This window comes from Artemia franciscana, chromosome 10 (genome assembly GCF_032884065.1).
Source record: "Artemia franciscana chromosome 10, ASM3288406v1, whole genome shotgun sequence".
In the NCBI taxonomy this organism is placed as follows: domain Eukaryota; kingdom Metazoa; phylum Arthropoda; class Branchiopoda; order Anostraca; family Artemiidae; genus Artemia; species Artemia franciscana.
Window position 1 is genome coordinate 24,793,579 of NC_088872.1, and position 12,046 is coordinate 24,805,624.

The 12,046-nt window shown below is 35.1% G+C and overlaps 1 protein-coding gene across 2 annotated transcripts in view; it reads left to right on the top strand.

Moving 5' to 3' along the window:
• Nucleotides 1–4,016, top strand: part of LOC136031959 (nucleosome assembly protein 1-like 1) — a 40,830-nt gene extending 36,814 nt beyond the window's left edge. For both annotated transcript variants that reach the window (XM_065711971.1, XM_065711972.1), the window contains exon 7: nucleotides 3,713–4,016. In XM_065711971.1, coding sequence (XP_065568043.1) covers nucleotides 3,713–3,879 — 167 coding nt within the window. In that variant the 3' untranslated portion in view covers nucleotides 3,880–4,016. The remainder of the gene's footprint in view (nucleotides 1–3,712) is intronic.
• Nucleotides 4,017–12,046: the final 8,030 nt, after the last annotated feature.

Sequence of the window (12,046 nt, forward strand, 5' to 3'; positions counted from 1 at the left end):
TGCAACTTTGAATGTGCAATCTCAAAGCTGTTGCCAGTTGCCCATAATACTATATTATCAGTATATTGTAAATTGGTGTTTGGGAGGTTCATGTCCCAGAGAAATGGGGAGAAGAGGAGGCAGCTCAGGACTGCACCCTGTGGAAGACCCTTCGTTATTGTAGGTGGGTGGGTGGGGGTTCGTGGGTGGGGATTCTGAAGCTACAAAAACAATGAAACTTGGATTTTCTATGAAAGATTTTATAAAGGATACTAGCTAGGAGGGTAATCCAAGACTTACAAGTTTAGTTAAAAGGATCTGGTGGTTCACATTGTCATATGCCCCTTCAAAGTCTAGGAATGCAGCAACTAGGACATTATTTTAAATAGGGATCCATTTATACCATTTGTTAAAAATATAAAAGCATCTGTTGACGAGAGGTGTTTCCTGAAACCAGTTTGAGTATGGGGTATTTTATTATTCTTCTCAACGAACCAAAGGAGTCGATGGCAAATCATTTTTTCCATTACTTTTCCAAGCTGAGGAGTATTCATTATAGGCCTTTAAGACTCAGGGTCATATTTAGGTTTATTTTTCTTTAATATTGGGAGGAGGGATGAACATTTCCAAATATTGGGGAATTGAGATGTAGCCTATGTTGTATCGCATTATTCAGTTCACGAATTGAGAATGGACAGGTTAATATACTCTGATCCTGGGCGAAGCTGGTATATCGGATTTATCGAGATTGGGATGATGATGCTGTTATTGTTTGATGTTAGCTTATTTGAGAAAAGAGTTTCAAATACGTTTACCTTTTCATTACCATATTGGGTATTATTATATAGTAGCTCATACTGGAGTTGGTTGGGGGATGTATTTTATTTTCACAGATTAATTATGTTTTGTTTCGAACAAAATTTTTCACGTTCTTCGGTTGATCCCATTTAGCTTCAGTATTTAAATGATAGTTGATAATAAACCTTAGAGACCTGAGAGGGTCAATCATTTTGATCAAAAGCTTCCGTCAATTGATTGATGCAACCAATGCTCAATGGTCAATGCTAATTTCAAATTTAATTTTAACTCGCGGCCAGATTTCTCGCTGCCGTGTGTGAAATGAAGTCTAATACTGATTTGACTTTTCTTGATGTATTTGGTTGCGCTTAAGCGAAAACAAAGAAAATAGGAAACGTCGTTGGTTTCTTTTTATGCTCGATCGCCTAGCACTCGCATTTCGAATTTGTTGTTAAATCATTAATTTTCTTTTTTAGTTTGGAAACTGTGTAATCTGGTTTCAATGTCTTTACCGCCCGCAATTTCCTGTCAAATACCGCACTTTTCTTATTTCGTTTATAATAGTCTCTACTTTTAACTTTCCATAACACATGGTAATCCCAGTTTTAACTCTTAATAAACAGATAAAGTTGCGTTCCACATTTTGCTTACTTCGGACGTGTCTTCCATTGTTGTTGGCGCGTGACTGACGCAATACTTGTACAAAACTAGTTTAGACGGTCAATCATACTTGAATCAATCGATTGACGAAAGTTTTTGATCAAAATGATTGATCGTCTTGGGCCTCCTTTAGAGTGAGCATTTTTGTTTATTACGGACAGCTCGGGCTTTTAGGAAATACTTCTTCCAAAAAAAGAGGGGAAAATAATTAAAATTATAAAGTGTGTTTCGAAAAGGTGTCCCAGCAGCCCAGATAATTTGTATGTTAAAGTTAATGTGCCGTGATCTGTAAGAATATAGAATAGTTTTTATGGACGGATAATATATTCATACATGTTGTTGAATTTCTTCCCTCCTCTTTATGAAAATATTTTTGCACCATGTGACCTCAGATGTGGAATCAGTTTTTCCACTGGCTATTCTTTTATAATCCGTCGAACGCTAAATATTTTTCTTAGAAACCAATAGATGGCGTTTCGAGTTCAGCAGAAGTCGAAACGCCTAGTACATGACGGTAAAAACTCAGCAGCTTTTTCTTTTGTGATCGTTCACAGGTACAAGATTGAGATTTCGGAGATTTGAAAATTGTTTCTCCTTTGCTTGGAGAAAGGCTCTCTAAAAATTCCCTTTTTTGTAGGGGATTTGCCCGTATTCTCTTTCTGTCATTCCTCCTTTTTACTGTGAACTCAGTAGATCCATTGATTGTTATGCAAATCTGGGTCGATTTCGTCGAAACGTGACATGATTATCAAATAATTGTAAGTTCTAAGCCCAAGGCAATCTGTAATTCAAAAAGCCTTAATTTAAGCCTGTAAAGGCTAATGCAAAAACACCGTATTGTACAATCTTCAATTTGTACAATTTATGATCGAAATCATCAGAACATGAAAAGGGGGCAACTTTCATCCTGGAATTTGAACCATCAGAAAATGAACAAAAAAAAAACAGATAATTTTTGCGTAATTTCTTGCCAGTTTAGCAGACGCTCTTGTGAATTTGCTACTGAGGAGGCAGAAGCTACAACTTCCCTTGGTTTTTTTCTTAGGCTCGTCTCTTATCAAACTGTTCGCAATACTAATACTACCACTAATAACTCACTGCAGCACCAAGCCGCCTGAGGCCAACACAGCTACGCACGCTCCTTCTTCAACCTAATCTATTCAAGGCCTCCATCTTAACACCCTCCTAAGAAGTTCCCATTTCCTTTAAATCTTTATTTATTACATCCTCCTACCCCAGACGAGGACGACCTGTTTCCCGTATAGCCCCAGACGGTTGGCCAAAAAGGACAATCTTCGGCAATCTGTCATCTTTCATTCGCAGAACGTGGCCTAGCCATCTCAACCTTTCTTTTATTATAGCCCTAGAAAGCGGGATTGAACCACATTTTTCGTCAATTCTGTCAATACTGTAGCTTCTAATATTCTAATCTGGGTTTGCAGACTTATCTTCCTGTTCTTCCGAATTCTACTTTTAACATCTTCACTGCTCCCACCGTCTTTACTAATAATACTACCAAGGTAAATGAAGCTGCCCACCTGATTAATCTTTTCGTTACCCAACGTTACCTTTTCATCTTCACTTACTCCTAGCCTTAGTAACTTAGTCTTAACATTAATTTTCAAATCTATTCTAGCACGCTGAACTCGCAAAACCTTTAAAAATTCATTCATTTTGTGTCTATTGAATCTGTAACAGAATGTTTTATGGATTTGAGGTAAATGTTATAAGGAAAGATTGAATATGACCTTTTCAGTAGTATTCTAGTCTCTCTATAAGTATTCCTACATTTATGAAAAATCCGTAGAGATGGAAACACTGTGGAACTTTTATTCAAAGTTCTATTGCGGCCTTTAATTCTATTGCGGTAACTTATGGGTTCCTGTGTCAGAATTGACAAGTTTCCTAATAAAGTTTATAATAATCACCCTTTATACGCAACTTATAAGTGATATTGATAATGCAAAATAACACGATAAACGTTTGTTGGTGATTAATTCTGGGGTTTTGTTCTTTTACTTACTTTCTTTCGTGCTGATTTTTTTGTTCATTAAACCCAACATCAACGGTTTTAGCTCTCGCCCCTGGGAACGCATTATTTTCTTGCACTACAAATTCTATGAGCTGAGCAAATAATTTCAAAGTATTTCTGGACCTCGGATAAACTTATCCTCCTCATACGATTATGTCTGTTGCTTTTTATTTATTTGTTACGGTTTCTATTTTTGTAATAAATATTTTGAACATCTTTTATCTCAATTTTTGTAATTTATAGGCGAGGCATTGGAAGAAGAAGAGGGGGAATATGATGAGGAAGAAGAGGATATCGAGAGCAACGAAGAAGGAGGAGGAAGTGATGATGAAGCCGATGAAGACTATGACCCAACCAAAGAGAAGGGTATCAAGCCAGGTCAAAACCCTGCCGAGTGCAGACAGCAATAATTTGTTGTTTCGTCAAATAGATCTGTTTAAAGCAAGATTCTTTAATGAAAAGTAAAAGCACATTTATCGCTGTATCATTGTCCTCAACTGTGGCTAAATCTGTCAACTTTTTGAATAAACTGTTGGTTCTATCTAAATCTTTGTTTTAACTTTATTAGGTTATTTATAAAGTGTAAGAAATAAAAGAGGATTATACATAATTTCGCCTTGATTTAAAACTCAACTATGCATTCTTGTGGAAGGGGAGGGACAAGGTTGGTATGGAAGACTGGGACGTAGTAAGAATTTAGCATTACTCCTATTCCAGAGTAAAATGAACTACTTTCTTGTATCTTTTTTGTACTCTGTTCTTTACAGATTCCTACTTGAAATTTCAGTTATGGTTGTGTAATTCAATTTCTCCCATTCTTTCCGTTTGGGGGGATTGAAAAATCGTTTGGGTCGGTGCTTCACATCCAACTATTACCATCGCCCTCCATGGGCTTATTCTACCAAAATACACTATTCGTCTCCTCTGGCGAACGTTTATCCGTTCACAGAATCTGGTAATTCAGTTGTGTAAATGACTCGGTACACTAGACACTTGTAATGTGGCAAGCGCTGCGAAATAGGCTATAGAAAAATGAACATTCTTCATAAATCTAACTGACATATTGGTTGATATATTCTAAAGTTTAGGTTAAGGGGCAGTCACTGTTCACGCACAACAACCATGCAATTATTCTTTGATAATAGATGGATTCGAATATGAACAGGTTTTAAAATGAAGCGCGTATAAGTATGTATGTTTATTGAGGCAGTGTTTTCATGTTTCTCCGTTATAGGTCACTACTTTGCTGGTTAATTGCCGGGTTATCGATTCTCGATTTTCTTTCTAGAAAATTAAAAGCATAGAGATTGCTTAATCTAGTGATAATCTGAAATATTTTAGAAGGAATCTGTAATATTTAACAAACTTTTACAGGGGACTTTGTCTTCAAAAATTTGTGTTATGACTAGTAGGAAAGAAGGTAGAACTTGTTGAAGTTTTCAAATGAATATATTGGAGCTAATTTGTCTATACAAATGCGTTGTACCTTTACGGAAGAAAAATAATGAGTTGAAGATGATTTTGAATAAACTGGTCATCTTATTAAATCAGGTTATTTCGATTGAGGAAAATTTTAAACGTGGGGAGAATTATAGTACTTGGGCAGCTCAAAGACACTTCCGTTAAAACCCAATTTGAAACTCTGTTTTTCTTTAGGTTTAGGTTTACTTTGTTGTTCTTTAGTTACTCGTTGAAAATGAAATATAATCAAAAAATGGACTTGAGAGGGGAGGGAGCAGGAACTAACTGTAATTTAAATAAATAAACAAGTAAGTAAATGAAATTTTGTGAAGAAAACCCTATAAATTCATTCAGGTTAGACAGTTGACGCTTTTTAAATACGTGGAATACTTAAATATTAATACTGAAATACATTCCTAATCTTAGAAGTAAGACCGTGTCCAGGGGTGATATAACCCCCATGACAGTTTTACCAGACTCATGAAAGCGCAGCAAAATGCATAAAAACAAACTTAATGTGTGGTTTTCGTAACCCCACTCCTCCCTAAAAAAAAGAATACTGCCTTGCTTAGAAGTTAAGCAATAAATTTTATTTGCCCCTCGATCCGTTAAAAAATGACCATAATATGTTGTACTCGTAAGCACCACTTTGAGTTAGTCCTGAAATCCATTTTCTTCTTTTGTGACAGAACCAACTGTAGGCTACTTATTACAAAATCAACAGTTTTTTTGCATGAAGGGGTTAGAAAATTCATGCACATGGAGCTTCCTTTTATCTTTTGGGCAATACTGACCTTCGAAATAAAAGGAAATTTTTGTTAATTTTGACGAAAATCCTGCCATGGCTTCAGCATAATCTAGACAAGAAAATTTCAATGACAAGGGTAGCTAAGAAACCTTAATCTATATCCAATACATAGCAATAACATACGTATGTATAAACGTATTTAGTGCCTGCAGTACATATATTACTAATCTTAGAAGCAACGCCATGTCCAGAGGCGATTTATTCCCCCCGGCAGTTTTGTCAGACTCATGAAAACGCAACAATATGCATATAAACAAACTTTTGATGTGTAGTTTTTCTAACCCCACTCCCCCCTCAAAAACAATACTGCCTTAATTAGAAATACATTTTCGCTGAAGCCATGTATGCAGTTTTATTTACCTTTCGACTCGTTTAGAAATGGCTTGCAGATTGCCATATTATGTTGTCTTCTTCCGCCCAGATTTTAGGATAATAAAGCTTCTATATAATTTTGATCTCACCCATATATTACCATTGCTGAAACATAAAATCTGGATACAAGAAGTCAAACTGTAAACAAATAATTATTTTCTTCATTTGCCTGCCTCCATGGTAGGCCAATCCTCCTTCCACGGCTAAGTTCTTAGACCTTGTAACAACCAATATTTAGATTTTCCCGATATGACACTAAACCAAAATATAAATCTGACAAAGGAGGGGGCTCAGTTAAAGCTTTTTAACTTGAATGAAAGACAACTCTTTCTGCTAACGTTTTTTATTTACTTTAAAAAGTAGAGTTTTGACAAAGGACCAAACTTCAGCGTAAAGAGCCGGGCATTCAGAGGAACAGACCCTTTCATATACAGAATAGTATCTGTTCCTTTTAAGTTTTAGTGTCGCTCCTTACTTTCAGTTAAAAAAAAGTTGTTTTTTTTATTTAATTTCTGAACGTTTGCTCACCGCACATGAAAAATTAAAATGAAATTTGAATATTAATTTTGGTAAAGTTCTTCCCCCGTGTTACTGATTCTATGCAATGTAATCAAACAGTTTGTGGTAACGAACTGCAGTAAGGAGTGACCCGGCGCAATATTAAACGAAACTCCAAAAAACGGAATTTTGATACTAATAGATACATCAAAAGAATCAGGTTCTTATGATGATTTTAAAAATAAAGGTTTCATCGAATTTAGTCTTAACTATCAAAGTTGCGAACCTGAGAAAATTTACCTTTTTTGGAAAATAGCGGAGACACCTAAGTCATATAATCTTAACAAAAATCACACCATCGCATTCAGCATATTAGAGAGCCCTACTGTAGAAGTTTCAAGCTCCTATCTTCAAAAATGTAGAATTTCGTAATTTCTGCCACAAAACCGATCACGGGTGCGTGATTTTTTTTTCCTAAGGGTGATCGTATCGACCCAGTGGTCCTAGAATGTCGTGAGAGGGTTCATTCTAACAGAAATCAAACGTTCTAGTGGCATTTTAAGTGATCAAAAAACTGAAGGGCACCTAAGCCCCCTCCCACGCTCATTTTTTCCCAAAGTCAACGAATCAAAACTTTGAAATAGCCATTTTGTTCAACATTGTCGAAAAACCTAATAAATATGCCGTTGGGAATGTCTTACTCCCTCACAGTCCCCAGGGGAAGGGCTGCAAGTTACAAACTTTGACCAATGTTTACATATAGTAATGGTTATTGGGAAGCGTAAAGAAATTTTCAGGGGTATTTCTTGATGGGGGCGGGGTTAAATGGGAGGATCTTTCCATGGGGGAAGAGAATTTCAATGAAGGAGGTGCAGGATTTTCAAGCATTATTTAAAACAAAACCAATGACAAATTTAAATGTGAAAAAGTTTTTCAACTGAAACTAAGGACCAACATTAAACCTTAAAACGGAGTGAAATTATTACACATATGAGGGGTTTATCCCCTCCTAAATACCACGCTCTTTACGCTAAAGTATTTTTAGTAATTTCAACTATTTATTCTACTGCCTTTGTGATTCAGGGGTCATTCTTAAAGAATTTGGACAAAATTTAAGCTTGAATATAAAGAAAAGGGTATTAACAAGGGGGCAAAGCCTCTCATATACGTAATGAAAATATACGAATATAGAAGTTCGTTACGTAAGTTAATTCGTAAGTTACGTATTCTTTTTAATAATAAAACATTTATTAAAAATTAAAAGTTCTAGTTACCTTATCTTTTTTTCTCAAAATCGTCTGATCAAAACTAAGAGAAAGCCATTGAGCCAAGAAAAAATTAATATGCAAATTTCGTTTAAATTATTCATGTGCGGAGAGCCAAAATCAAAACATGTATTCATTCAAAAAAAGTTCAGAAAATAAATATAAAAAAATATAAAAACAAGTTTTTTTAACTGAAAGTAAGGAGCGATATTAAAACTTTAAACGAACAGAAATTACTCCGTATATGAAAGGGACTGTTCCCTCTTCAACGCCCTGCTCTTAAAGCCAAAGTTTTTACTGTTTTAAAAAATGAAGTTGAGAGAAAGTCAAATTTTAGCGTAAGGAGCGGGGCGTTGAGGAGGGGACAGCCCTTTCATAAACAGAGTAATTTCTGTTTGTTTTAAGTTTTAATGTCACTCCAATCAATTAAACAAAAATGATTTTTTTTTTATTTAATATCAGTTAGGGGCACAAAAAAGCTTCATCGGCAACACAGAAAGAGCTTGTAAAATAATGTTTCTAACAGCTGAAATCATAAATAAATGAAATTGTTTTTCTTTGGTGTAAAACTGTAATCAACTAACAGGTAATGATATGCTGTAGTTCATTATAATAAACAACTGTTCAAATTATCGCACTCATATTAAAAAATTTCAGAAAATGTTATTACTTCAAATTTTAGAGGCAATTTCCTACTTCATAAGTAAACAAATTCAAAAATAAAACAAGTTAACATTAATTAGTGAACATTTTCATTAGGTAGTGCTAAGAAGGAGTTATTGAAGAGGGGGTAACTTCCCTCATATACGTAATAATTTCTATTCGTTATAAGTTTTGATGTTACTCCTCACTTTCAGTTGAAGAAACCTGTTTTCTTTATAATTTAATTTTTGATCTTTTTTAAATAATGCCGGAAAATCCGGGTTCACCCACGATGGAAATCCCTTCCCCTTACGTCAAATCCTTCCATATAAAGTTTTTCTCATATAAAATACTCCCCACCAGGGAAATTTTCCCCGAACAATTCCACTCTAGGTGAAAGTAACTCCCAGAAAATTTCTTGCGAACGATTCCGGTTGAAAATTTTTTCTTATCCCACGTTAATGGAAAAAAGATATTTCCAATACTTACAAAATCATGCCGAAAATTCCCCTCTGTGGAAGATTCTCCTCACAAATTCCCCCAGTACAAAATTTGTATTCCTCTAGTACAAAATTTGTCTTGGAAAGTTCATCCCTTGGGAACTTCTCTCCCCACGGAAAATTTTCCCCGCAGAAGATCCCCCTTAGAGAAAATTCCCCTCCTCCCTGAAAAATGTCTATATTCTTCCCATTAAGGAATACGTTAGGTAAACAATGGACAAATTTCTTTACTTACAAGCTTTCCCCATGGGCTTTGGGGGGTTATGTTATCCTCAAAACATGGTTACTGGGCTTTTCGACTATTTCGAACAAAATGGCTATCTCAGAATTTCGATCGGATGACTTTTAGGAATAAAGGTGGGCGGGAGGGGAGCCAGTTGCCCTCCAATTTTTAGCCACTTAAAAAGGGCACTAGAACTTTTAATCTTCCCTTCTCGATATTCTAGGACAATTGTTTCGATGCGGTCACCCCTATAAAAAAAAAAATGAACACGCATCCGTGACCTTTCTTCTGGAAAAATATACAGAATTCCACATTTTTGAAAATGGGAGCTTGCAACTTTGCTCAAAATCCAAACAAATACCATCTGCCGTCGACGGGTACCAGCGAACAACTGAGAAATCAAAGAAAAAATTCATTCACTCAAAGAAACAAAGCAGGCAATTGAATAAATTGAACAACTAGGTCACCTGATTTTAACCATTGTATTTCTTGGGGATACCCTTTGAGACCTAAGGGGTTGATGATGTTTTTGATTATGTGATTGGGGAAGTGGTTCAGCGTTTATTTTATTGATTACTAAAATATCGGCTTCTCTTTCTTGGGTATCCGCAAGAAATGCAATGGTTAAAATCAGAAATGAGGTGACCTAGTTCTCCATTTTACTCAATTGCTGCTTCGTTTGTTTGAGTGAATCAATTTTTTCTTTGATTTCTTAGTTGTTCGTTAGTATCCATCGATGGTAGTTCATATTTGTTTGGATTTTGTGCAAGTCGCAGATACTGGCGAATAACCCACTTTATTGTTGCTAAGTATTTGATTTTAATTCTTTTAATTTTTTGTCTTTTATTTAATTTTTGGTGTTTTTTCATTGCTCTCCACGTTTGTTTTTTGGTTTTTCCTTGATCATATTATTTTGTTTGCACTGAAGAAAAGAGGCAGTTGTTCTCTCAAAATATTCGCTTTCGGTTTTCTTCGGTATTTTCACTTGGCCTTTAAAACCCCCATTTTTGATCGTTGTCTTTCTTTATGAAATTTGTCACAGCAGTAAAAAAAAATGGGTCTACGCGTTCTCCCCCCAGAAAATGCCCCCGTTGCTGGTTGGTGTCCAATAAATTTCGACCTACAAAAAGGACTAGAACTCTATTTAAACCTCTAAAAGGGTAGAATCTCTAGGGCTATAGCCAGAACTAGAGAGAGAGACAGACAGAGATTATACAAATTTATAGTAATAATGGGATTTGTATGAGAGTGGGTTAAAGTAGAAAAGATGCAACTCTAAGAGTTCAATTTATGATAATGAGTTTTAAATATACTATACAGAAATAAATCCTATGACAGAAAAATATATTGACAATTTTCAAGATTTGACCAATAATGAAAAGTCAAGGAAGGGCATGGGGTTATCAGTTACCTCTTAGGACATCTAATCAACATTTTGAGCTGCTTATTTTGCGCTTTCTCACCTATTTTGCGATTTTCTGTGGGGGTGGATGTTCAGCGGGAGGATCTTCGATGAAAGGAAAACCCCAGCCCCAATTTTTCTCCCAAAATCGTATTTCTAAACATGTCCTTAAGACCTATATGCTATGCTCTTTACTACGGCACCTATATGCTCACTTAACGCAGTAAAGCGCTGCTTTACTACGTTACTGCAGCGCTGCAGCCATGATCAATAAAAAAAATTATGCTCGTGAATATGAACAGATAGTGGAAAACCTTATGCATTCTAGGAAATCAGATCATAAAGAAATTATTGGATTCTAAGGATTTTCTTTTGTTGACCAAATGAGAAAACTGTTCAGATGTATTATTCTAATCCTAAGAATCAACTGATAACCTTTTGGAAAAAATTACAATTACTGTCATAGTCCTTGTTCGATGAATAGATAAATTTGAGAGCAATCAATCCTAGAATATAAGTATATTGCCCCTTTAATTCAAGTTACAGCTGAAGGCTTGATAAAAAATTCTATGTTATTTTTTTTAATTAAAGATAATTGATTAAAGATATAAATTAAATAGTATTTTTTTTTGATCAGATGTTTATTAAAGACAATTGGCAAAGGAAACGATTTGCGATCACTATCTGGGTAAATAGTTTCATTTTATACTACAAAAAGGTTTGAAGTTAAGTATTAGTAAACTTTAACATAGGTTTTAAAATAAGTGGAACAACAATTTTTCATGTGACCTTTTGGTCCATGCAATTATTCCTGGCTTCAAATGGTAGGAACTGGGGCATATAGTCGATATTGTATTTTGCTCAAGGAAACCAAGAAATATTACATGGATCCTTTGGTTTCATAAGGATTACTATCCCTTTGACAAGATGCATCTTGGTCACCCTTGGTTAAAATAGGCAGCAATCTCCAAAATTTCAAATAGTAGTTTTTAAAGCATGTCAATTATTGGGATTCCATCTAAAAATCATGCAATTTTACTGCAGCAAATCAAGGCATACATTTTTTCAAGTCTTTATTTTACTCCGACCCGCATCAAACTGAAATCCAACATTGAATACATAGACAAAAACTAAATACACACAGTTGTTGAGGCACTAATTTTTTGAAGCGTTGGAAAGGGCGAAAATTCTTTGTTTAATAAGAAAATTAAGATACCTCAAGACATTTTTTTTAAGACTGAAGAGAATTTTTCTCAGTAATAATACTAAAAAACATCAATTTCAAACCTAGGAGGGGATATACCCCCAAAATGGCACTCCCACACAAACGTTAAATTTTTCTGAAACTCTACAATTCCTTGTTTGCTTGTTGATGGTTTTTTTTTTTTTTTTTGGGGGGGGGGGGT